The sequence below is a fragment of the Giraffa tippelskirchi genome, chromosome 7 (genome assembly GCF_054371585.1).
Source record: "Giraffa tippelskirchi isolate mGirTip1 chromosome 7, T2T-mGirTip1v1.2.pri, whole genome shotgun sequence".
NCBI lineage: Eukaryota > Metazoa > Chordata > Mammalia > Artiodactyla > Giraffidae > Giraffa > Giraffa tippelskirchi.
In genome coordinates this window covers 77,776,784-77,804,015 of record NC_137281.1, presented here as the reverse complement: position 1 = coordinate 77,804,015, position 27,232 = coordinate 77,776,784, and the positions used below count along the sequence as shown (strand labels likewise).

The 27,232-nt window shown below is 46.4% G+C and overlaps 1 protein-coding gene and 1 long non-coding RNA gene across 7 annotated transcripts in view; one reads left to right on the top strand and one right to left on the bottom strand.

The window, feature by feature from the left end:
- Positions 1-10,673: 10,673 nt before the first annotated feature.
- The window catches only part of THBS4 (thrombospondin 4), a 268,357-nt gene continuing 251,798 nt past the window's right edge, over positions 10,674-27,232 (bottom strand). For all 6 annotated transcript variants that reach the window (XM_081506027.1, XM_081506025.1, XM_081506024.1 and 3 more), the window contains 12 exons: positions 24,211-24,315; positions 23,521-23,628; positions 23,048-23,207; positions 21,503-21,621; positions 20,575-20,627; positions 17,768-17,961; positions 16,804-16,982; positions 15,271-15,319; positions 14,977-15,173; positions 14,207-14,379; positions 11,453-11,592; positions 10,674-10,897 (listed from right to left, as the gene is read on the bottom strand). In XM_081506027.1, coding sequence (XP_081362153.1) covers positions 10,836-10,897; positions 11,453-11,592; positions 14,207-14,379; positions 14,977-15,173; positions 15,271-15,319; positions 16,804-16,982; positions 17,768-17,961; positions 20,575-20,627; positions 21,503-21,621; positions 23,048-23,207; positions 23,521-23,628; positions 24,211-24,315 — 1,539 coding nt within the window. In that variant the 3' untranslated portion in view covers positions 10,674-10,835. The remainder of the gene's footprint in view (positions 10,898-11,452; positions 11,593-14,206; positions 14,380-14,976; positions 15,174-15,270; positions 15,320-16,803; positions 16,983-17,767; positions 17,962-20,574; positions 20,628-21,502; positions 21,622-23,047; positions 23,208-23,520; positions 23,629-24,210; positions 24,316-27,232) is intronic.
- Positions 11,977-16,445, top strand: LOC145512333 (uncharacterized). Its single transcript, XR_014058479.1, has 3 exons — positions 11,977-12,206; positions 13,358-13,452; positions 16,189-16,445. It is a non-coding gene; the product is annotated as an uncharacterized LOC145512333 (long non-coding RNA).

The following is a 27,232-nucleotide window of genomic DNA, read 5'->3' as shown; positions in this document are numbered from 1 at the left end:
GACCGAACCTGGGTCCCCTGCATTGAGAGCACAGAGTCTTAGCCACGGGACCACCATGCAAGTCCCAGCAAGCTTTTTTTTTTTTTTAAAGGGATGGTTTAATATGTTGAAGCTGAAACTCCAATACTTCGGCCACCTCATGCAAAGAGTTGACTCATTGGAAAAGACCCTAATGCTGGGAAGGATTGGGGGCAGGAGGAGAAGGGGATGACAGAGGATGAGATGGTTGGATGGCATAACCGACTCGATGGACATGGGTTTGGGTAAACTCCGGGAGTTGGTGATGGACAGCGAGGCCTGGCATGCTGCGATTCACGGGGTTGCAAAGAGTCAGACACGACTGAGTGACTGAACTGAACTGAATATTAAATACACCTATAAATATTCACTGTATAAACAGAGTAAAGCAGAATAACCAAATAGTCCTTGTAGTAGATGTAGAAAAAACAATTTTATCATTCACATCAATTCATGATCAAAACTGCAAGCAGGGTTTTAGGATAACAATCCCAGGCCTGATCTGTTAACTTTTTCCTGCACAATTGATGAATATGTCCTATAACTATATGACAATTTCAGGTTATGGAGCCAATGACACCAGGTTTGAATCTTCCCTCTGCCATTTATAAAGTAGGTGTCTGTTTACCAAGTCCCTTTACCATTCTGTGCCTCGGTTTCTTCAGTTACAGAAAGGAATCCTTTCCCTGCCCCGCACTTTCCCTCCCCCTCCTCCTCCCTTGCAGGCTGTTGTCAGGATTAGAGGTCATGTGTACAAGGTGTCTGGAATGCTCTCTAAGTCAAGTTACTACTGTTATCCTTAGTCTTTTTCCTCCCTGTCTTTGTTGGGGTGTGATATTTTGGTCTGATGCCTGGGGCAGATGGCAGTGTGGTGGAGCTGAACGAAGGTGAGGTAAGGGTAGGGGGCCTTTTCTTTGTCCTGGGGCAAAGTGGGGCCCATTCCCCACCTGCCCTTTCTCTGCTTTCTGTCTGGAGGGGCTGGCATGAGCACTCTGCATCATTGGACTCCCTGGCACATCGGCTCTGCTCAAGTCAGGGTAGTTTGGGAGGGAGAGGAGATGGAGGGTGGGCTGCTTCTTTCCTTGGCTCCCGTGTGGGGTTTTGCAGGATGGCCATGCCCTTCTACCCAAGGTCCTGCTGGCTGGCACTCACTGTGTCCCACCTTCTCCGGAAGTGGTGACCACTCTTCCCACTTGCTCTGTCGAGGGTCATGGGAACAGCACCCCTCTCTTGCTTGGTGGGTGGAGGGGGACAGGGAGCAGAGGAAGGAATGGGATACTCTCTTTCGGTTTCTCGGCCGCTATCTTCTTTGAAATAGCTCTTTTATTAATTTCTTCTCAATTATGAATTTGAGCACCTTCAGTGTCTTGTGGAGCAGTGCTGGGACAAGGAGTTAGGACCCCTGGATTAGAATCCAGGCCAAGCTATTCAGTAGCTATGGGACTGGGAACAAGTCAGTCAGAGGGCTGGAGTCTAACCCTCCTCTGTAATCCCAGCCAGCCGCGCAGACTGCCTTGGACATCGCAAATCGAGAGTCTCAGACTGGGTCACCTATAGAGGCCAGGCAGGAACCTAATGAGTGAAGAGGGTTGAACGGGGTCCAGGGGTGCCTGGAGGACATGGCCCTCACTGAGGTTCCTGGGTAGGGATGTAGATGGTGTGGCCAGAGCTTTTGAATTTTTTGAGGGAAGCTGGAAATATGAATTTTTATGCGAACTCTTCCATGTTTTAAATGTTTGCTCAGGTTAACAAAACCAACAAACAACCAAACAACAGTGTAAACACTGCAGGCTGAATAGTTATTTACTCCATTTCTGTCAAGCCACCTCTCCTGGCTTGGGATATTGCCTTCTGCTCCCTGGAAAATTCTTCCTGGGAGAATTTAGGACATTTAGGACAAAGCTCTTTTGACCCAGCTAAGAACTCTCAGGACTGAGTAAATACAGGTTCTTCCAATAGCCAAATATGTTATAGATCGTCTAAGAGCAAGGGAATGTAGAGATTGGCTTTAAGGTTTATCTAATCCTAGAAGAAATTGTTTTTGCAATCACAATCAGTACTAGAATGAATGTAGCTTTCACTCATACAGAGGCCTGGACTGAAGCCAACTGGATTTGTATACTTTTTTTGTAGCCCTCATAGTGCCTGGCACGTGGTAATTGCTCATTGGGTGTTTGGTGAATGAATGAGTAAGTGAATGAATGTATAATGAACAGATGGAGAATGGCTCTTTTCTTGACTCATAGAAAGCTCTCCTGTGAACTTAGGTTGAGGGACATGGAAAAAGGCTTCTTCAGGCAATTCCTGAAAGAAACCAAAGATAATGAGGCTTCAGTGTTCATTCAGAGCCTAATTGCAAAAATTCAAATTTAGGTTGTTTTCTGTCTGGTGCTTGTTTTTTGTTGAGTTGCATGTTTTGGTAAATGAGAATTCTTAGGCACTGAACTATTCACAGTTAACATAGTGCTGTGGGTAGAGCAGTATTTATAAGTTTTTAATAAATTGCAGTGGTTGTTATTTTACTTCTTTGTTGTTGCTGTTGTTATTTTACTTTTAATGAACTTTAGGAGTTGTCTCTTATTAATAGGTTAAATAAAAAGAGCAGTTTTTTCCGAATTTTTAGAGGATTTCTGCCACCTCGTGGATTCTTTGGAGAAAGACAGGAATTTGAAGCAGATAGCTATTGGGTTTGATGTTGTAGGCTTTTCCAATTCAGCAGACACTTTAGGAGGTGGTAGGGAGAGTATGGAGAGGAATATTACACAGTCCTCATTCTCCCAGGAGCTCTCAGTAGCCACGGAGTGAGAAGGGACTTTCGAGATGTTCTCAAACCCTGATCCTCAGAATTGTGGTGGGAGAGGGGTGGGAATGGTATGGCCTGTGAAGATACCTCATTGCTGTGCTAAGTCGCTCAAGTTGTGTTTGACTCTTTGCGGCCTTATGGACTGAAGCCTGCCAAGCTCCTCTGTCCATGGGATCCTCCAGGCAAGAATACTGGAGTGGGTTCCGATGCCCTCCTCCAGAGGATCTTCCTGACCCAGGGATCGAACCCTCATCTCTTATGTCTTCTGCATTGACATGTGGGTTCTTTACCACTAGTGCCACCATACATTAATGGAGAAATTTTCAATGAGAATTTTTGTTCTATAAATTTTTCTTAGATTTTAGGTATCTGCTACTGTTTACTCTAGTCAATGCTATAAAATAAGCATTAATGGAGACTTCCCTCTGGTCCAGTTGTTAAGACACTGTGCTTCTAATGCAGGGGTTGTAGGTTCCATCCCTGATTGGGGAACTAAGATCCCACATGCTATGAAGTAAGGCCAAAAATAAAATAAAATTTTAAAGAGTAAGCATTATTGAACAAATATTTAGATAAAAACCCGAAATGTGGCAACAGTGGTTCACACTTAGTTGGACAAGTCTTTTTTTGTGGACACATATGCTCCCAACAGTGATTCCTGTTGTATTTTATTGTTTATCAATTTGATAGTACTTAACAAGTTAAACTTCGTGGGGAAAAACTTATGTGCTAGTTCACGGCTTAGATCAAGCACTGAAATGAATCCTTTTTTCAGAGTATCTTGAGGTGAAGCTGTGACTTCTGTCACAGCCAGCCACCCACCTTCCACCACCCAGCCACCCACCTGGAGCACTCAGCTCAGGAGATATTTTGTGAAACTTCTAAGGTGAAGGATGTGGCCTGGTCTAAACCCAGGCATCTTATAATTTTAAGAGAAAATTTAATTAGTAGGAGCTGAATAATTCCAGACTGATTTGTAGTGGCTTAAGAAACTAAGCTGGGGTCCAGCCTTGGTGGTGTGAATTAGGAGTTAAAATCAAAGCTGTTTGTTTTGTTTCTATTTTAATTGCTCTCATTTATATCCTTTAATCATCTATACTTCTCTTAGACAATATTCTGCTGAACGCATTTAAACTGCTCATTGGTTTGTTTGACACTTAAAATTTGTATTCTATTCCTTCTTATAGAAACAATACGTGTGCAGCAGTGTTATTTTAGATTAGTACATATGCTTTGCAGGTTCCCCATTTCTGCATGTGGCTCTGGGGTTGCCTGCTTCTGCCTCTGGTGAGTGGAGTTGGACGGACAGGGTTACCAGAAGCACCTTCTGGAGTTGGGAGTACAAGTCAGCGAGATGGGTCCTGCTTGCCCTGTGGCCCACTTCTCTCCTCTGAGTGCAGATCGCCTTGGTTCATGTCCTTCCTTCCTTGACGCTTCTTCTGTCTGCTCCTCTCTGTTGGGACTGAGCAGATGCCCCTGCTCTCACTCTGTCCCTCTGCCCTCTCACCCAGCTGACCTCCAATATCAATTCTTTCTAGGGCTCCTTTCTCACCCCTGCCCCGTACACAGGATCCCTGGGCTTATATGGCTCCAGAATGTGAGACTTGGGGCTTTATCTTTGGTGGTCACCCACTCCACCATTGCCCTTTAGCCACCGGATGTGCCTGTGGGGATCTGGTCCTCCACCACATGGGGGCGCTATTTCTTGGTGGCTGCAGCCATGCTGCTTACAACAGACTTGTCTGTCCCTGGGCTTCCCTGGTGATTCACTTGGTTAAGAATCTGCCTGCAATGCAGCAGACCCAGGTTCAATTCCTGGATTGGGAAGATCCCTTGGAGAAGGGAATGGCTACCCACTCCAGTATTCTTGCCTGGAGAATTCCATGAACAGAGGAATCTGGTGTGCTACAGTCCATGGGGTCACAAGGAGTTGGACACAACTGAGAGACTAACACTTTTACTATACTTTCACTGCCCCTGGCTTGGCTACCTGGAGGCCTCACCTTTGCTCTCAGGGTGTGGGCTAAGTGTCCAGTCCTCGGTCACAACAAGTGCCCCATCAGAGGCTCCTCCACTTCCTCGTGGGAGTGTGCAGACCCCACCACCCCAGAGACTACCTCCCCATACCCCACTACACTTCTGCTTGACCAACCTTGGGGAATCCCTTTCTCTTTTCCTGGCCACCCTGCTCTGTCCCTAGAGCAACCTGTTTCATTCTTTAAGTCAGACTTTTCCAAACAGTATCGCTGGAGGCTATTTTGTTTTTTCAGGTGTGCCCCAGACATCCAAAGGTGATCGTACCCTTTAGATCATCAACATTTGAGGTCATTCAGAATGTGGTGGGGTAGCATTTGACCTACCTCCTGCTCATATTTCTTTCCCTCAGTCCTTTTGTTCAGGAAGAGGGTGGACCCTGAGCTTATTATCTCAGAGGGTCTGTGGAGGATCGCCTGGTGATGCCCCTTCTGTGTGGTGATGGCGCTGGAACTAGGGAGAGCTGCACCAAGGTAGTGACAGTCCCCTCTGTAGAAATGGGCTGTGCTTTAGAACATTTGTCAGCTACTTACTGGCGTTGAGGATGCATTGCCGACTCCTCCAAAATTAAAGAAAAAAATCTAAGTGTTGTCATTGGGCTGTTTTTGTTGGTCTTGTTTTTTCCTTATAAGGGAAGTCTTTGTACACAGAAAACACAATTTATGGCTTCTTTAGGTTCTTGCAACAACAAAAAAGAATCTGGTCTAGAGATGAGGAGACCTAAGAACTACGTCATTTATATATGAATCTAGGGGAGTGGGATATAAGACACCCCTCTCTGGAGATCATACACTTGGAGTCCCTAATAACACTGGGACTATAGGAGGGTTCAATTTCCCCTGCAGGGTCATGAAAAACATCCCCTTCAGGGAATTCCCTGGCCTTCACTGCTGAGGGCCTGGGTTCAATCCCTGGTCAGGAAACTAAGATCCTGCAAGCCTTCCGGTGTGGCCACGCCCCTGCCCCCGCAACCCACACAGCTCTCCCGGAAAAATTAAGCAGACAACTCCCACCCCCAGCCCCCAAAAAATGAAAAAGAAAAATCTACTTCAGTGTCCAGAGCTCCAAATCTTCAGCTAATAAACAACCTCAGTCCACTGAGTTCACCCCAAATTTCTTGAAACAGTATAGTTTATTAGTGTGTAAAGTCTTTTATTCCTGAGAAATCTTAAATACAGATGCTGAACCCATTGTCTTAATATTTTTGTGTGGTGTTTGGGAATTATCTTTGACTATGTGGTATTTAAAGTACTTGAAATATATAAGAGAATTTGGTATTTTAGAAAATCTAATAAATTGAACTTGTGATTCCAATGAAAATGTATAATTGAGTATTTGATTTTAGCCTTGTAACTTTAAGCCAAAAGGTATAGAAGAATTTGGTTGAATATATAAATAATAGTCAGGTGTTAAGATAACTTATGGTACACAATATTCATATAATATTGATGAGTTAATTAGGTAGACAAGAGTTAATTTTTGTCAGACAAATGACAGAAAAATTTATAATTGAAATTTTAAACATCGTAGATTTATAGTATATTAAAAATGTAGTATTATAGATTAATGTATAACAAAATTTATAAATGCAATTTTAAATGCTTAAGGAAATTTAATTAAGTTTGCAAATCAGACTAAACAATCAAGCTTAAAGGTGATTATAAATTTTGCTATAGCGGACTAGTAGATTTGCATATTTATAGAGTATAGAAGAGTAGTAAACTTTTTTAAAAAACTGAAGTATAGCTGGTTTACAATGTGGTGTTAGTTTCAGGTGTACAGCACAGTGACTCAGCTACCCATGTATTCGTTTTCAGACTCTTTTCTCTTGTAGGTTATTACAGAATAGGACCTACTGTGTATACAGTAGGTCCTTGTTGGTCATCTATTTTATATATAGTAGTGTATGTTAATTCAATCTCCTAATTTATCTCTCCTCTCTCTTTCCCTGAGTATTAAGATTTTTAAATTGAACTTAGAAGTTAAAAGATTTTGCAATTTGCATCTTTAATTAATTCTAAGATACAGGAGTAATAACGTGGGGGGAAGAGGCAGGCGCTTCCGTTCTTTCTTGGGTGGAGATGGAATGTGCTCCTCACCCTCTCTGCCCCTGCCCCCAAACCTGGGGCTGTCTCCCGATGCTCTTCATGCCCTTCCCCTGCCCCGGGAACTCTCCCCACTCCGGTGGGAGTCTACCTAGGCACAGTCTTTTTCCCACAGTGACTCACCTCTTCTCTCTCCTAGTCATACCTCCCATGTTGCAGGACCTTTGATCTCAGTCAGAAGTCAGGAGGTGGACAAGCAACGGAATGAATTTATCCTCATTGGTGAGTGAGTGATAGCTGCTCAGACTCCTAGGGTTGTTGATGCAATTCAGAGGAGGACCTTACTAACCTGAATGGAACTCTAATAGGAATTTGAGGCACTGTACTATCAACTGAACTACCAGGGAAGCCTAAAGTTGAGTATAAATGTTCAAAAGTCCCAGGTTGCGACTTGTGGAAGAGGCACTTGCTAGTCTGTTCCTATGGTTTGTATCTGGCATTTGACTAGCCTCTCTCAAGTGCTTCCTGATTTTCATGTTTGCACTTCTTTGCTGTTTTAAATTGAATCTATTTGGCATATAATGTGTGAATCTAAGGTGTACAATGTGTTAATTTGATACATTTGTATGTTGTAATTGCTGTTATAGTGGTATTTGGCACCTCTATCATATCATGTAATTATCATTTCTTTTTAGTGGTTGGGATAATTAAGTTTTAGTCTTGGTTGGTTTGATGATTGGAGCACAATATTTTCGTGTATATTTACTGTACCATGCATTGGATCTCTATGACTTATTTACTTCTCATTGCAAATTTGTATCCTTAAACAACAGCAGTCTTATCCCCTCACTCCCCAGCCACTGGTAACTACCATTTTACTCTTGTTCAAATGTTTAACTTTTTTAGATTGACATATAACTGATATCACAGTATTTGTCTTTCTGTGTCTGACTTTGCATAATATGCTCAAATTCCATCCACATTGTTACAAATGGCAGGAGATCCTTTCTCATGCCTGAATAATAGTCCATTGTCTATATACCACATCTTTTTTTATCCATTCATCCATTGGACATTTAAGTTCTTTTCATATCTTGGCTCTTGTGAATAATGCTGCAATAAACACGGGAGTGCATATATTGCTTTGACATACTATTTTCATTCCTCTTGATACACACTGAGAACTGGAATTGGCGAATCTTATGGTAGATCTATTTTTAATTTTTTGAGGAAACTCCATACTGTTTTCCATAGTGGCTGGACCGATTTACATTCACAGTCTATAAGGGTTCTCTTTTCACCACATCCTCGCCAGCATCTCTTGTCTTTTTGATGATAGCCATTCTAATAGATGGGATGAATCTCACTGTGCTTTTGATTTGCATTTCTCTCATGCTTACTGATGTTGAACATCTTTTCATGTGTCTGTTGGCCATTTTGATGTCTTTTTTGGAAAACTGTCTATTTAGTTCTTTGCTCATTTAAAAATTGGATTGTTTTCATTGTTATTGAGTTGTATGGTTTTTCAATATATGTATTTTTGGATATTAATCCTTTATCCAATATACAGTTTACAAAATTTTTGTCCCATTCTCCCAAAGGTTGTCGTTTTCATTTTGTTAATTCTTTCTTTTCTGGTGCAGAACTTTTGAATTTGATATAGTCCCATGTGTTGATTTTTGCTTTTGTTGTTTGTGCTTTTGGTATCATACCCAAACAAATCATTGCCAAAATCAATGTCAAAGAGCTTCTTCCCTAAGTTTTATTTTAGGAGTACTTCTCTACTTCTTAAACAAGAAGTTTTCTGAACATTTCAAGCTTTCTACACCAGCTTCCAATGATGAAGAATGACTAGGAATAAGGTAAGAGTACCCAGTCGTGTGTTGGTAAATGCTTGGCAGTCAGCAATCTGGAGATCTAATTTGTAATGTTTGCCAGTTTCTGTGGTGTAAATACTATGATGGCTAATTTCAAATTTTCAACAGATTAACAGCTGGCTCACAAAATTCCCAAGACTGGCTCTCAAGAACTGGCATGCCCTGGTTTAAGCACACCACTGGGGCTACCTGTTCTAATTTGCCCTCTGATGGGTGGGAAGACAGAAGTTACATATACAATGTAATAGGCTTCTGAGGTACGGAATTATGTTCTAAATGTCCTGTGAGCCCATGGTACTGTCATGTCATAGACTTAAAAGTGTTGATTATCTAGAGATTTTCCTGTGGACTACTGCTTTTAGGGAGGAATGCCTAGCTAACAGCAAGGAGGCTGCCTCCTTTTCCCGCCAGCCTCAGGGAGGCAGTGTAGGGGAAATAACAGGAGCACAGGATAGATCTGATAAGTACACCAGTGTCACTGAAAGTCAGATCAAGATACCATAAGACTTCAGCTCAAATTAACATCCATATCTGATCAACTAACATTTTCCTCTTATAAATGAGTGTATTAATATTTCAGGTAGAGGGTTTGGCATGCAATTCAGTGATTAGAATGAAATCTCCCAAGAGTCTGTGGCCTTCATCACATATCGCCTGGTAAAGTGCCAAGGCCTCCAGAGAAAGGGCACTAAAATGTTATAGTATAAAATAGCTTTTATACCTATAAAGGTATACTCTATACCACAAAGTGGGTGGAGGGCCAGAGGGCTCCTGAAGGTCTTAAGGGCTCAGGAAATAACCTTTCAGTGAGATACAAAAAGCAAGGAAAAAGGGGGAGGATTGAGAGATGATATTCTCCAACCGTATGAATTTACTTCTCCTTCCTGGGCCCTTCTGAATTGGGATAGATCTGTGGATGTGTCACGATAGCAGTGTGGCCCTGAGACTCCGGGAGGCAGCTCCTGTAGCAGGATCTGTCTGCGAGATTAGACAGTGTCAGGAAGCGGGGAATTGGTGGACAGGCCTAAGCTCTGTCCCCTCACTGAAGACCCTGATTGAAGATCCTAGTCCTGACTTTTGAAGCAACCTACACCTGTAGGCTTTACATGTGAGGTGGCCCGAAATTCTGGAATAGGAGAATATACAGCTGCCTAGCAATATTCCTTGAAACAGAAATCTAAGGGAATTTATTTAAAAAAATTTGCCTGGATCATTTGCCTTACAAATGCAATGGGAGAAAAACTAGTGCAAAAATCAGGCAAGTTTCTGTCCTGAACATACATACAGTGAGGCTGCTGATACCACCTTAGATAGTGTATGTTGTGAGCAGCTTTCTGAGTTGTAGGAGGACTCATATCCATATCCATTATTGTCCTTATTACTTAAGAGTCAGCCATCTAGCAAAAAATGGACTGGAAATCTCCATACCAGGTATTCAGAGTATATAGATTGTAGTAAGACGCAGTCCTTTAATTCTCAATTAGCTGACATTCCACTAGGGGGAGCCAAATATATAAAAAAAGCACAATTGTTGAAAATGCTGGTAGAGGTCTGGGTGGAAGGCGTGTTGGGTGGAGAGGGTATCAGAAAGGGCTGGACGAACTTGCCCCAGGATCGGTCAGGAAAAGTCTTCATAGGAAAAGTGTCCCTGAGCAGGGTTTCTGAGGTTCCTTACCCCAAATAAGGAGGCTGCTGAGGTTAGCATGGAACTGTCAGGCTTCTCTGTGAAAGAAACAGAAGGTGAGACCTTTGGCCTGAGCCTTCTGACTGATGTACACGGTCAACCTCACGACTGAGGGAGAAAGATCCCCTGGCAATTGTCTGTGGACTCCGCAGAGAACAGCAGAGAGCCTGTCAAAGCCTGAGCCACGTGGAAGTGATGTCTGGGTAACATGGTTTTTAGAAATTATCTCTTCTTTATTGCCACATTCATATAAGAAGTTTGGTATATCTGGGTGGGCAAAAAGAAAGCCACACTGTATACAAAGAAAGTTGTAGGAAGTTAAAAAATATATGACTTTAGTGTTTGGAAAAGCAGTTACGGATTGCGTCCTCCATTTATTTATCCAGGCGATCAAAATTCTGGGTCTGGAATTCTTGGAAGTCCTCTGGGATGGTGTCTGCAAAGGAGGACAGGTACAGGGGCATTAGGAAGGCTCCCTCCAGCCCGCATTCTAGCACATCTCAAGCTGGGAGGCATCCTGTAGGGGTCGCTGTCAGCCCGCCCAACAAGCCCCCAAAGAACCACCCCCCCACCCCCCCACAGCCATTTTCTACCTCAGGCTGCTTTGTGAACTGTTGGCTTCAAGCCCAGGAGCGTCATTCACAGGCCAAAAGAAAATGAGCAGGCAGAATGGGTTTTGAGTTTATGATTATGTTTGAGCTATATGAAAATGAAGGCTGCCTCTCAATTAAATCTGCCTCCATCTCTCACAGAACCCTATGTCCTAAGCCAAGCAGTTTAATAGTTTAATTCTCCAGGGTTCCATTTCCTCATCTATCAAATAGGAAACATGAGATCTGCCTTTTGCTTGGATCACAGAGGGACCCTCAGATTTCAGGAATATGTGGCATGACTTTCGGCTTCTGGGAGAGATGTGTGCTATACAGTAAGGTGGCATTATTTGATTTTTTCCCTAGTAGTAATAATATGCAGTAACAAGAATGTACATTACCATTGCAGCGATATTTGAGGTTAGACCAAATGATGTTTTCCTGGGAGAAGCAGAACACGCCGAGCCGGCCTCCACGCATGGTGGTGTCTATGGTGACCCCAGAATCAGCCACCAACTCAGAGCCTTCATAAAATCGCACCCTATGGACAACACAGCCGGAGTGGGTTTCAAACCAAGGTCAGGGGGAAACACCCATCAGAAGACTTAGGGGGTCCCACTTCTTGGCCACCTACGTCTTTGCTCTGTTTCATCTTCCACTTTTCTCGGACCTGGACTGTGCTTCCGGCTGCTCTTTCCCCCTTTCTCTGCTAGACTGGGAGATCCATGAGGTCAGGGACCACCTGTCCACATCTGCCCTTCTTCTGTCTCTTGAAAGGCCTAGATGAGGTTGGGCACCGAGTCCAACTCAATGGGTCCTCGCTGATGAGTCAGAAAGCACAATACAACCCAGGACCAAGAGGCTTTATGACTTCACTGTGCAGTGAGTTACCTGGTCCAGACATCATGCTTAAAAACCACTGCTCTTCCCTAGGTCTGACTGATATCATTCAATTGGTGGGATCCAGGAACAACGATTTTCCTCGGGAGGGACAGCATTCCCTGAGCAGGATTTTAGAAATGTGGGGGGCATTTTGGGCTGTCACTATGGCATTTAGTGGCAGAAGGCAGGGATGTTGGGTGGCTTACCCTGGAGAGAACAATGAAAACCTGTCCTGCATCCAGACACCTTTGGGGTGCTCCTCCAGACCCTTGGGTAGGAACAGACCCTTGGCCTGTTTCTAGTTATCTGGGCTTAAAACCCAACTCAGTTGTGAATATCAAGTAATTTTGCACTAATATCAACTGATTTTTTTCCAGGGTAAATTGATCAACTGTTGGGTACACTTGACTCTTAAACAACATAGGTTTGCATGGGCCCACTAATATGTGGATTTTTTTTCCCCCATAAATACTACTTCACTACATGATCTGCGGGTAGTTAAATCTGCAGATATGAACCGCAGATACAGAAGGCCAACCATGGGACTTGAGCATCTGTGGATTTTTGTCCATTGCAGGTCTGGGAACCACCCCCCCCGAATTGTTCAAGTCAACTGTACTTCATTGTCTTGTTTAAAAATTAAGCTGTTCTCTATTTATCTTATTGGAGTATGGTTGATTTACAATGTTGTCTTACTTTCTGCTGCACAGCAAAGTAGATCAGTTATACATATATCCACTCTTTTTAGATTCTTTTCCCATAAAGGACATTACAGGGTACTAAGTAGAGTTCCCTGTGCTATACGGTAGGTCCTTATTATTATCTATTTTATAAACAGGAGTGTGCATATGTCAATTCTGACTTCCCAATCTATCCTTTCCCCTCCCTGGTAAACATAAGGTTGTTTTCTATATCTACTGCTTCTGTTTGTAAAAAAGTTCATTTGTACCCTTTTATTAGATTCCACTCATAAGAGGTATCATACGATATTTGTCCTTTTCTGTAGCTATTCATTATTTTAGAAATTCACAACACTGCTGGCAATACCACGTTGTGTCCACAACACACGATCTGTAGCAGGACATCACCTCTGCAGTGATTCTAGGTACACGGGCCAGCAGCGACCTCATTGTGTGTTCTCTATGTTTGTGTCCAAGCACTTACACGATTTTGTTATAAATCTTATTTCTCCACTAGGGATCAGATTGATCCTTAAATTCATGCAGGTAGGTAATATTTTCTATGACTTCATTTGGGATGAAAGAGGTGGCATTTCAAAATATGTTATAAAAAAGGGGCATGCAGCTTAATAGGGCTGAGAACATGACAACCTCCCTGTAGACAGCCATCACATTTGATGTAAAGTCTCAAAGAAAGACAAAGTATGAATTAGCTTTCATGATTTCCTTTTTTCCACTCGGTAGCTTTCCTGCCCCGGTCAGGAAAATGCAATCAGCACCCCTTCCTAAAGAAGTGCTACATAAGCTGGTGTGGATCTGTAAGTCTGAGGAATGAGAAAGTAAGTACATTGACTACATGTCAAAGATGTGGTTCTAAGACATCCTAGCTTCTGAGAATAGGTGTTTGTTCCTTTAAACAGTCCTACAGGGAAGTTCCAAGGGCTTCCCTTGTGACTCAGATGGTAAAGAATTCGCCTGCAATGTGGGAGACCTGGGTTTGATCCCTGGGTTGGGAAGATCCCCTGGAAGAGGGCATGGCAACCCACTCCAGTATTCTTGCCTGGAGAATCCCATGAACAGAGGAGTCCAGTGGGCTACAGTCCATGGGGTTGCAAAGAGTCAGACTTGACTGAGCAACTAACATTTTCACGAGGAAATAAGGCAGAACATGGGCTCACAAGAGGGTCAGTTCATGCCGAGGGTAGTATGTGTCAGGCACAGGGGAGACCAAGATAAAATGAGACACGGGTGCTGCTCTCATGGAGTTTATCAGACCATGAGGGACTCACTGCAGCATGAAATGCTGAGGTAAGTGATGATACAGGGTCCAGAGGGACCATACAGGAGGGTGAATGAGAGAGTCAGTCTCGCCTCACATGGGTTAGAAGGGCAGACTGTTCTGGTGCCCAGGCCTCCCCCACAGAAGGTCCTTCTACCCCCCAGTGTGGCCCTACCATCCAGGTGGCCAGTCTGAGCGGGGTGTCCTCCTCTTACCTTTTTCCTGGGAGCCTGAGGTCCTGGCTCGCCCTTGGGAGCTGCCTGCTCAGGGAAGTGAAGGTTCTGAGATGTGGGAGGAGGGGGCACAGCACCTACCTGATGTAGCCCACCTGGGGCCGGTGCTGCAGGAACCAGCGGTAGGACACCTTGTCCTTCCAGCCCACGTTCCTGGAGTCCTTCCACAGCAGCCTGACCTGGTCACTAGTGTCCCCCGTGTGCCACAGCGAGTTGCGGAGATGCTCCCCTGGACCCGTCTTGGACTTCACGGCCTGGACAATGACACGAGCAAGGTCTTAGATGCACAGACCGTGCTTCCTGCATCCCGTATCCCTGGGGTGGTGATGGGGTCGGGATTCATGGGTACAACCTGGCGGCCTTGAATCTGGACACAAGGCGTAAACACTTTAATGCCATTTCTACTGTGGCCATCCCCAACCTTCAGTAATCAGCACTGGCCGGTATTCCACTAACTTGGTCCATGCTTTCCCTGCTGTAAGTCCCATTGCTCTCCACATTTGGCCAAAGAGGGCTGAGCTCTGCCTTTCCTCCCAGCAGGAGTGACGGATGTAGCTTCCCAGCCCTCCTGTACGAAGTTGGCCACCCCGAGGAAACACATTAGTCAGTTTCCAAGGGAAGTGTGCCCAAAGATGTATTCCTAAATCTTCTCCACCTCTGGGGTCTGACGTTCTCACCCAGAGGGGAGCATGCAGCTAGTACAGAGAGGCGAAGGCACGGCCCCCTGGATGGGCTCCAGAGTTCCCAGATTTGAGCACAAATGCATCAATTTCTTAATGAATAAATGCCATATGGGAGAACACAGAATTTAAAAGGAGGGTGAAGGGCCCAGAAGAAAGGGAGACGAGTACCTTGAGCTGAATGCCAGGTTCCGCGACAGCTCGGAATGGGGTGGCCTGCCAGTATGTCTGCTCTGTCTGCTTCCACATGACCACGTAGAAGCTGGAGCTGTCCTGGTAACCAAAGATGAAGCCGGCGTAGTCATCGTCCGTCTGGGTGTTCACGTGGAAGGTCCCTTCGAAGTCAACTCCGTTAAAAGCCGTGTACCCTGTAAAGATCAAAGCAGATGAGAAAAACAGACAAGCCACGCAGGGAGCAGGAAAGAGTGAATTCCATACAAGTGGTGACTGAGGCCCTGGACATACCCACTGCCAGGCCGGGATCGCTGTTCATAGTCTGCACAATCTCCATGCCCTGCAGAGAGAAATGCAGGAGTTAAGATTAACCTCAGAGGGGATGGAATAAGCTCGAGGAAGCTCAGATTCTCAGGCATCACCGATGAGTCAGTGATGTCTGAGCTCCATGTAAAGATTTCATCATCTGAAGAACTGCTCTATCTTGTTATGTGCTTAAAGAAAGCATGCACTTTTCAACAAAACAAAACCTCGATGCTGAGTAGAAAGTTTTGCTAAAACTGTCACTTGAATTGATTCAACAGACTCTTAAGTAGAGAACATACGCTTTAAATTTTTTTTTAATTTTTAATTGGAGAATAATTGCTTTACAATACTGTGCTGGTTTCTGCCATGTTGCTGTTGTTCAGTCGCTAAGTTGTGTCCGACTCTTTGCGACCCCATGGACTGTAGCCCGCCACCCTCATCTTGCAGACAAGAGTACTGGAGTGGGCTGCCATTTCCTTCTCCAGTTTCTGCCATACAACAACATGGATCAGCTATAAGTATACATATGTCCCCTCCCTCTTGAACCTCCCTCCCACCCCAGACTCCTCCTCCCACCCCTCTAGGGGGCCAGAACATGGGGTTGAGCTGTGTTATACAGCAACTTCCCCCTAGCTACTTTACATATGGTAATATATGTTCCAGGGCTACTCTCTGTCCCGCCTTCTCCTTCCCTCGCTGTGTCCACAAGTCTAATCTCTATGCCTGTGCCTCTACTCCTGCCCTGCAAATAGGTTCACCAGTAACCGTTTCTCTAGCCACAAAAACGAACAAATTTGAGTCAGTTGAACTGAGGTGGATGAACCTAGAGCCTGTTATACAGGGTGAAGTTAAGTCAGAAAAACGAATGTTGTATATTAATGCATACATATGCTTTTATTGAAGGTGACCTGCTGGGTGACTATGGAAAATCTACTAAGCCTCTCTGTGCCTGCCTTCTTTAGTTCCAGAAGGAGGTGAACACACCGGAGCACCTGCTGCAGAGACTGGGAGCATGGGTCTAGGGTCAGACTGCCTAGGTCCCAAATCCAGCAATCTCAGCTGCTTACCTGCCATGCTACCATGAGTAATCATTCAAGCTTTGTAATACTCGAGCTCAACGTCTGTAAAATGAGGCTAATTAAAGTGCTCCGTCAACAGGACTGTTGTGGGAAATAAATGTGATGTGGGAGAGCGCCTGGCTCACGGTCAGCACCCTCTAAATAACCCACTTCTTTCAGAAAGGCCTGTGTTGGGGGGAGGAATTGGGAGACTGGGATTGACATTGACACACTAGTGATACTGTGTGAAACTACTCAGGGAACTCTACTCAGACCTGAATGAGAAGGAGGGCCAAAAGGGAGGGGATATGCGTGTATGTATGGCTGATTCACTTTGCTGTACAGCAGAAACTAACACAACATTATAAAGCAACTATACTCCAATAAAAATTAGTTAAAAAAAAAACAAACCCTGTGTTGAGAGGCAAAGCTGAGCCATCGCCAGCCCTGTGGCACTCACCTGGTTCAGGACCACCCAGTTGGGGTCGATCTGGGCATCCCCTTCAGGGTCCAGGACCACGGTCTGATAGGCCCTGAAGTCGGTCAGGGTGACCTCTGCGTTCTCTGGGCACACATCTATCCGATCAATGACCTGGTCCTGGTCAAAGTCTGCCTCACAGATGTCTCCCACTCCGTCACCTGCAGAAATGGAGGAGGGGAGCTGGGTAATGCCCACCACCCCCACGCCACCCCCTCTGTGACAGGAGCAAAAGAGAGCCGAGCTCCAGGGCTAGGTCCTCAACCTGCGTAGAGAGAGGTGGTCAGAAGGACTTCCCAGCGGCAGAGTGAGGGTAACTGTTCAAAGTTGACCTGACAAGAAACCCTGGGTGTCCTCTAGGACAGGCATCTCACCAGTGGGTGGATCTTAAGTCTGACCTTACAGAAGCAAATGTCTGCAGTACTTTCTGGACTATGACACATAAAAAGCAGGGAAATTATGGTCACCAGACACTCTCTCAGAATAATTTACAGTGACCCTTAGGCTGACTCTGCCCAAAGTGTCTTGTCCAGCTAACAGGATGGCATTAGTATTAAAACTTGAATTTGCACACTTGGCATGGGCTCGCTTACCACCGTGCTCACAGCTCTGCCGTCTCATCTCTGGCTCTGTGCATACCTCGCCCCTGCAGGTGCCAGAGCCTGTGAACCCCACCCCGGCCTGTGCTGCCCTGGCTTCCTCTCCCTCCTGCTCCCTCTGGGACTCTGGTGAAAGGTGTGGGCACGCCCCAAGGGGGAGCACCTGGTTGCTTCCCTGCCCCATGTGGTCTCAGCCCAGGGCTGTGCTCTTCTCTGACAGCTGGAGATGGGCGACTCCCAGGGGTCTCCTGTCCACACAAGCTGTGGCTGCTCGGAGAAGCTGGGCCCTGACAGAGGTGGGCCCCTGTGAGCCTGGCTGAAGGGATCCCTGGGCCGAGCCCACTTACTGTTGCTGTCCTCCTGGGCGGGGTTGGGGACCAGCCGGCAGTTGTCTGGTCCAGGGGGAACCAAGTCTGGGATGCCATCATTGTCATCATCATCGTCACACTCGTCACCAATTCCATCCTTGTCAGTGTCCAGCTGGGCACTGTTGATGACAGTGGGGCAGTTGTCTGTGCTGTCCTGGTGCCCGTCTCCGTCGCTGTGGGAGAAAGGAGGGAGGGTCTACGTCACAGCTCAGCAGAGGACAGCAGGAGGCCAGTTTCCGGGGGGGCGGGGGGGGAGTTTGGGTTTGGGGTTTTAACCAGGCTTGGTCTTTAATCAAACTTCCCTGGTGGCTCAGATGGTAAAGAATCTGCCTGCCATGCAAGAAACCCAGGTTCAATCCCTGGGTTGGAAAGATCCCCTGGAGGGAATGGCAACCCACTCCAGTACTCTTGCCTGGAGAATTCCATGGACAGAGGAGCCTGGCAGGCTACCGTCCTTGGGGTCACCGAGTCGGAGATGACTGAGCGACTTCACAGGTCCTTAGATAAGGCTGCCTTATGGGCCTCAGAGACCATTTCCTACTTTCCCAACCTGTTGAAACAAATAGATCTTTTCCATTCAAAATAAGGGTCAATTTCTGTGATTCTGTGACCAGTCCCTGGCACGACTGCGATCCCTGGCAGAGGCTCTGGGAGAGGAACAGAGGGAGGGGCAGGGGCACTGAAATGCTGGCCGAGAGTCCTGGCTCAGCCGTGCACCTGCACGTGGCCCCAACGTGCCACTTGGCGCTCCATGGCTCAGCATCCCCCTCTGCACCATGTGGACAGTAACAGCCTACCTCGCAGGCTTGAAGACTGAAGACTGATTAGAATAGGGCATATTACATTTTCATATATGAAAAACCACTCCCAGGGGCCTGGCCCTTGGGAGGCCCTATGGTGCCCTTTTCTCATACTCTTCACCATGCCTGGCCAGTAGCCCCGAGAAGCATCAGCTGTGAACGCCCAAGGAGAAGTGGACTTCAACATACTTCTCAGTCTCTGAGTCCGAATTTCTTCCCAGGCGTGACGGCCACCAAGGGAAGATGTGCCCTGTCCCCAGGCTTCCCTGAGTGGATAGTGGCCTCCAATGGCTACTCGGGATTATAGCAGATATTCCTTTCACCAGTTCTACCCTTGGCCCATCCTGGGCCAGCAACTATCCCCACGATGGGATGGGAAAAGGAGGCCAGGGACCAGCGCATGCCCTTCAGGCCACGCTTCCCAGACGGGACCCAAGAAAAGTGAGGTCAGCTCCGACAGTGGGATTCCTGGGCCTGTGGCAGGGCTGTCTTCCAAAACGTAAGCCTGAGCTATTGCCGTCAGCAGCCATGCCATATAGCCCCGAACGTTTTTATGCAAAACCAAGAAGTTTCTGTTCTCAAGTCTGTAGGAATTAAAATGTAGCAAATGAGTCATTTATTTTAGGCAAATTCTAGAGGCTGGTGGGACAGGATATTTTAGAAAGCACTCAGATGGCAATCAGAGTGCAGGATGACCTGCAACAGGGAACATTCGTGATGCTCATCACCAAGGGAAGTTGTCAGGGTCCCAGTCCCACCTTCCACTCAACAACGGAGATGTCCTGTGTCAGCCTGTCACGGACTCGCCTCTCCTCACGCTGCAGGAACAATAATACCTCACTTACCATTTTCTGCAGGTCACCCAGGGGCCAGTACTGCGCCGGGAACTTTACCCACATTATCTTTCATTTGCACCATTACTTTTAAGACACATGCAATTATCTCTACTTTGCAGATGAAGAAATTGAGACTCAGACTGAGAAGTATGTTGAAGTTCACTTAGCCAGTGTGTACTCTGCAGCAAGGACACGGAGCACATGGGTGGACATGAGGCTTGACAGGATCTATCCTTGTGCAAGGCTGGGCTTCAGAGTTGCTGGCTGTAGGGCAGCCTCTAAGGAGAGGTTGAGGAGGGAAGCTACCTTGTTCCTTTTGCCTTTCAGACCCCTTTCCCTCCCTCATCCCTGTCCTGCTGCTCCTATGATTCTCTACGGAGATGACAGGGTCCAGAGTCTCGGACTGCAGGTGCCTCTAGCAGAGCTGCCCATGTCTATGTTTTTGATGTTCTTATAGCATCTGATCCAGCTCTTTGTCCTAACATAGGTCTCCACCCATGTGGGACTAGAAGGGCTGACAACATTCATTTACATAGAACAATTCCACCCAAGAAAAGAAAACTGAATGAAAAAATTCCAGAGACAATGAAATCACAAAGATCTCTCAGCAAACTGGCAGCTCTCTATTTGGGGATGATGGTGAAGCTTCCCTGAGCTGAAAGAATATAAAGTAGCAAAAGAGCTAACAGCCATGTAACAGAAACTGTGATATGTACTTTCCATAAAATTAACTCAACCTTCACAACAGTCCTAAGAGCTACATTCCATTTTTATCTCCATTTTACAGATGAGGAAATGGAGGCACAGAGAGAGAGGCAGCTGATGTGTAAGGTTAGCTGATTTGTAAGTGGAGAACTGGGATTTACATCCAGGTGTGTCGCTCCAGAGCCCATCTCTAACAAGGGATGCCGCACTGCCTCTCCTGTGATGGAGTCTCAGTTGCTTGAGTGCCTTGTGGCCCCTCCTGATACAGTCAACTCCCCCATCCACAGAGGTGCAGTGACCCTAATTAAAGACAGAGCTATTGTTCCTCTAGCAACTCAATCTACCCAGAGAGCCCCCAAAGCATGGTAGTAGCAGAAAGCTCTGAGAGAAAAAACTCTCTCTGGATTTTTCATCTGGTCCTATGCAGTTGGGAGACGTGCCATACCTGTCCTGATTGGTGTCACAGGAGTCCCCAACCAGATCGTTATCCACGTCAGACTGCAAAGGGAACAGAATGCGTTATTTATCCCTAGGCCTGCACAGAATGTTCCAGAGAAGGCAGACCTGGCCCATCATCACTGGATCTCAGGAATTATTTCTTTGAAATTGGGGTGGTGCAAACTGCAAAAGGACAACACCATACTGGTGTAGGCACAATGCTGAATTTTCAAAAAAGTCTTCCAAAATATCAAGCTCCAAGGATGGGCTGCCTACACACCAGATGAGCTGACTGGAGAAGGGCGCCGGGGCAGTGTGGTGGCAGGTGCAGACGCGGCCCTCTGGCACGGGTCGGAAGGGAGCCAACCACAGACACGAGGATGAGGCAAGCAGGTTTTGCTTTGCTTCTGCATTTTGGAATGGAGCCAGAATGGGAGTGAGTCAGAGGGCAACATTGACAACCCTTTCCCAGAGCTTTCAAAATACGTGACACATCACACCCAAGGATCTAGACAGGAAGGAGGAGAAAGAAGAGAAACTGCACATAGCTGATTGAACCTAATCTGAAATGTCCATACACAGGAGTTTGGGGATGAAAAAGGGATATGAGGCTCCCCATGGTTAATTTCCATTACATTTTCCTTTCAGCAGAAAAAAAAAACTTGTTCTGGGCATCCTTAGACTCCTATGACTGACCTCAGAGGGACTCTACAGCCTGTGAGATGAGTCAGAGGGCCCCAGATGTCCTGAAGTGTCCTTCCCATCCCCTCCAGGCCTACGTATAACAACCGTATCACCTCTGCTGTTAGGAGGAAGGCAGCAGCAGCAAACGGGGCTGGTGGGCTCTGCTGGGTTCTTCCAGATGCTGGTCTTAACATGCCTCTTTGCACCGGGGCGTTCAGCCTGGGGTTTGGCTTCCCTTGGGTCCTACTAACCTGGTTCGGGTTGCTGACCTCAGGACAGCTGTCACAGGCGTCCCCCACACCATCACCATCTCTGTCTTCTTGGTCACGGTTGGGAACTTTCTGGCAGTTGTCCAGGATGTTTTTTATTCCTACAAGAGAGGAATGCTTCCCTGAGTCAGGCGAACGTCACAGAAAGGTCTGGAGCACAGACTTTAAGATGCTGTAGTGATCAGGCCAGCACGTGGGGAGTGGCATCTGCCTAGGCCATCCTCGGAGAGCAGCACCTCTTCCAGCAGTTATCTGCTGTGTGTGCATGCTCAGTCATGTCCAACTCTCTGTGACCCCATGGACTGTAGCCCCCCCCAGGCTCCTCTGCCCATGGGATGTTCCAGGCAAGAATACTGGAGTGGGTAGCCATTCCCTTCTCCAGGGGTGCAGTTATCTTGAGGAAACATCAACGAATGGATTGTGGGAGGCTCAAAAACGAACAGTGACTTGAGGCATTTATCCAGTGAGTTAGAATTTGTCCAAGGTGTCGAGGGCTATCACTGTGACCAGAGGAGGCATCAGGAGGGCCAACCCTGGGAAGGGAGGATCTCGTGGGTCTGTTACTACCAGGGCCCCGGGGCTTGGGCAGTGGTGGGCTGGAGCCAGGCCCCTCACACCCATTTCTCCCCAGCTTCCTGTTCAATTGTGTCATCTCCTCTTGGTACCTTGGAACCAGGGATGGTGGGAGTGGTATTTACATCATGGAAATGCAAATGCTACAACTCAAGGCCTTTTCTGTTCATTTCGCTGAGTTGGTTTACCAGCTGTCAGGCTTATAGAAGGTAAAGTTGCAGTTTAGAGAGGTGTTGATTTTCTGGAGTAGGGTGTTGGTGGGTATAGTGTATTTCTAAAAGGATATTCCTTCGAGGTCCTGTGATGTGATATGTTTTTCAGAAATGACCAGATCCAGCCTATACTTTGATGACAGTCATCTATGTTTTATGGGAGCTATACAGAAACCAATGTCCTTCCTCATGGCCTGAGAAGCTCTAGAATTGTTCTCCAGGGTGCTACTCACATAGACCAAAGAATGAGGCTTTTCAGTGGACCCTGGAGCTGTTTGATGCAGCCACCTGCATGATGGCCCTTTCCACTCTCTGGGAAAAGACCTGATTCTCTGCATGAGAAGCCTGACCTGGGGCTGCAGCCCTTGACCCTGCTCCGCCCCTCTCCCTCCATCTTCCACTTCTAGGGCTCTTAGGCTTGAGAAGGACGGTGGGAGGGAGGAAGCTGTAGTCTGAGAAGACAAATGTCCTACAAAGACACAGCCTTGACAAGACACTGCTTGAAGGGATTCCTACAGCTTCTGGCAATGATGTAGAGTTCCTGGAGCATGAAAGTTATTAAACATGGGAGAAATAAGTAGACAAAAATAAGTGGACCTGGGGTCCCCCAAGCTCAGGCCATGTAGAACCACCCAGAGCAGGAAGGCCTTCGGAATCAGTAATTCTATTCCTCCTCCTAAGAGAGAACAAGGAGAAAAGCACAGACAGGTCCCAAGGAAAAGACAAAGCGAGGCAAACCCACCGTCCCCATCCATGTCGTCATCACAGGCATCTCCTTTCCCATCCCCGTCAGTGTCTTTCTGGTCATTATTCAGCACATTCCGGCAGTTATCACAGGCATCCCCAAAGATGTCTTTGTCACTGTTCCTCTGGTCCACGTTGTGGGTCAGGACACAGTTATCCTAAAGGATCCCGAGACCGACATTTACTGAGACCCTGTGTGTGCCTGGTTCTATGGTGGATGCCAGTTAACCTCCTCCCACCCCACCCCCCTGCCACTGGCATGAGATGTCAGACCTCAGGAGGTCAAAGCTCCTCAGTTTTGTATTTTAAACATTTTGGAATCTTAGAATAAAAAGTTATAGTGCTGTGGAAACACAGGCGTGGAAACGGACATTTGGGATGATTCATATAAACAGTGAACTTCATGGACTTTCTTCCACCATCTCTGGTACATGGCCATTCACAGGCCCTCCCAGCAAAGCAGGTGCCTACCTGCTCATTCAGGACCCCGTCTCCATCAGCATCCTCATCACAGGCGTCTCCAATGCCATCCCCGTCTGCGTCTTCTTGGCCAGAATTTGGCACATACTTGCAGTTGTCCTAAGTTGGAGAAACAAAGCTCAGGGGGACATCTATGTCTGTCTTTTCTTCAGCTTCATTGAGGTATTTTAACTGACAAAATTGCAAGACATTTAAAATGTATAACATGATGATTTGATACATGTATATATTGTGAAGTGATTCCTCCATTGAGTTCATTAACATATCTGTCACCTCACATATTTATCCCCATCTTTATTTTGCTGAGAACATGTAAGTTCTACCCTTAGCAAATTTCAAGCATACAAGACAGTGTTAACTACAGTCACCCTGTTCTACATTAGATCCACAGATCTTATTCACCTCATAATGGACAGTTTGTATCCTTTTACCAACTTCTCTCCATTTCCCCACCCCATCTCCATCTAAGTCAAAAACTCTTTCTGACCTCAAAACACTCTGTACCTATCTGACTTTATTGTCAGTGGCTGTTTTGCTACATCTGAGGTGCAGGTACTTTAAAAATACAATTCTGAATGGAACCCACAGAACCTCTCCCCCATATAAGATGTGGCTTTGGAAAGCCACAGAGCGGGTGTGCCTACGTGCTTGTGTGTGTTTCCTCCTGCTCGTCCCCCTCACCTTTCTGCAGTTTATGGCAGAGCACGCCAGCTCTTCATCAGGGTAACTGTCAATGTCCACATCCTTTCCACAGATGTAGCCGTCACCAGCCCAGCCGACCCCACACTGTGAAGAGAAAGCCTGTCATAAGCCCAGGCGCTGAGCCTGGTGGGAGGCTGGGGCTGACAAGGGCCTCTGCTCCTGTGCACAGGCCCAGAGGGAGGGCCCAGAGCCAGGAGGCTTTGTTCGCAGGATTTTAAAACTATTAAGCTGTGTTTTGAATATCATAGTCTAATGGTTCAAAATTCAAAAGATACAAAGGCAGAGTGAGAGCTCCTTCCTGCTCCAGGGCTCGGGAATCCAGGCAATCCACTCTTATGAATACTTTCAGAGACATGCTGGGCAGAGACCAGCAAACACATATTCTTTTCCTTTTTCTTGTCCTTTAGCACAACTGGTAGCACACATGTATACTACTCTGTACCTTGATTTTTAAAAATTAACATTACATCTTGGGACTCTTTCCATATCACTGCATGTAGATTTGTGGCATTCTTTTTAATGGGCACAGATGTATTATCCATAAATTGGAATGCTGCTGCTAAGTCACTTCAGTCTTGTCCGACTCTGTGCGACCCCATAGATGGCAGCTCACCAGGCTCTGCCGTCCCTAGGATTCTCCAGACAAGAATACTGCAGTGGGTTGCCATTTCCTTCTCCAGTGCATGCAAGTGAAGTGCAAGTGAAGTCGCTCAGTCGTGTCCGACTCTTAGCGACCCCATGGACTGTAGCCTACCAGGCTCCTCTGTCCATGGGATTTTCCAGGCAAGAGTACTGGAGTGGGGTGCCATTGCCTTCTCCAAATTGGAATGCATGTGCCTTAATTCAACCAGTCCCCTACTGGTGGGTGTCAAGTTGTTAAAAACTTTTTCTATTGCAAACAATGCTGCCACAAAGAATTCTAGTACATTTGTCCTTCTGCACATGTGACAAATTCTAGTACATTTGAACTTCTGGTTTCTTAGTGTGAAATTCCTGGTTCCAAGGGTATTTATTTGTATTAATATTTGTAATTTTGGATTATTGTCAAAACATTCTCCAGTGGAAATAAATGCACACATGGGGAGAGAGGCTGTTGAGGCACTTTGCTTATCATCCTGGTGCCATATCTCTGTATCTAATGGTCTTCTAGATCAAGTCTCACCACACGGGGAACCTCCCAAGGTGCTTAACCTCTATTCATATCCTCTAACAGGAGAAGGTTCCCACAGGTGCATTGCTAGGTCTGTGCGTTCTCTATTTTTCTGAAAAAGTCCACCCAAGTTCTCTGCCACCACCAGCTGCTGAGGGCAAGCCTTCATTGCTAGTAGAATAGGCATTAAAGTAACAGTTATTCCTGACCAGACTGTATAGGCATTTTCTCCAGTCCTTACAGTGATGGTGCAAGGTCATCGTTACCCAATTTTACAAGAGTCAACTTAGAGCAGTGAAGTCCCTTGCCCAAGGTCTCAGGGCTGGGACTTGAACTCAAGACTGTCCCAGTTCAATGTCTCCTGCCATATGTATCTGGTTAACATGAGTTCTCCCCCTCATATCCATATCCTAGTGGGCCTGGTTAAAAAATGAATGATATACCTAAGAGAAAGGCAATCCTTCCAGAAGGGTGTCCGGGGTATGAGGTCAGCCCAGGAGCAGGATAGGCGCCCAAAGGGACAGGCAGAACAGAAGAAGGAACAAGGGACAAGGGGGCCTGGAAAGTGACAAGGAACCAGGGAGGTGGGGGGGAGGGAGGTGGGGTAAGAGTCTGGGGAACAGAGTCAGGGCCAAGGGAAAAGAAACTTGACACGAGTTAATGTTAAATTTCCTGCCCTCATTAATCAAAATAAGGTGATTTAAGACCAGAGACTTCCTTGGCTGCAGCCTGTCTGTTCTCAATCACGCGCAGCCCTCTTCTGCAGCCAGACACATGGAAGGCAGGGTTCCAAAGACACCCCTCCCATAACCACCCCTATTTCCATTCAGTTGTTTCAGTAGGGCCTTTAGAAGGCCTGCAAAGCACAGCCATGGGGGTATCGTCCTTGACTCATTTTAATGAAGAAAAAATTTCCTCTAGGAACAAATACGTTTTTAATGAGCCATTTTCTGACAGATTAAATTATTTTAGTAGTCACTCCAAGTGTATTAATCCTTCACCATCTGTCACTGTGCCTTATTACAAATTCAAAAACACATTAAGAGCCCCATCACCCACCATCCCAGGGGAGTCATTAATTTGTTCACAAAAGATGAGGATTTAAACATAGATATATGCTCACCTCTCAATGGGAATAAACATGCCCCATTGATAGGAATTAAAGAAATTGTTGTTTTTTTTCTCCCCCTTCAACCCAGCTCGTTCCCTTGTCAGTACCTTGTACAAATTACTTGTACCACTGGAGAGAGGGGATGGTATTACAGTTATTTCTTTAACTTGGTTTTGATTCTCCTCATTCTTCCTATTTGAAAGCGATATGCTCATAGTAGAAAATTTTAAGAACAAAAAGGTAAAGAAGTCCGAGGTATGAAGAAGGGAGAAGTCTCCCAGAATCCATCCTGCTGCTCAGGCTGACTGCCACACCAGACTCTAAGGGGCCTGGCTCCCCGGGGAGGAAGGAGGAAGTGAACAGCTGAAGACAGATTATTTAGCCATGTCTAGAACCACCCCCACTCCCGCCCCAGGACTCCGGGGCTGGGAGTTTGGGGACCGATGGCAGTAACAAGCTCCATTCCTCACCAAGGGCCCACTCCACACCTGAGTGGTGGGAGACCCTCGTGAGGCTGTCCTGCCCTGCCCTCTTCCCCGGCCTCCCCTCCCCAGGCGGTTCCTGGGCCGGGAGCTGCATGGGAAGGAGAGTGAGCACCCACTGAGCTCCTCCTGAGCCTGGCAGAGGCAGGCAGAGAACAGCAGGTGCTGTGGAAGGTGGAGGGTTTACTCCCAGGGCAGTTCATCTCCTAGAGCGTTAGGCCAGACTTGGAAACTGGATGTCCTCGGAGTGAGGACAAT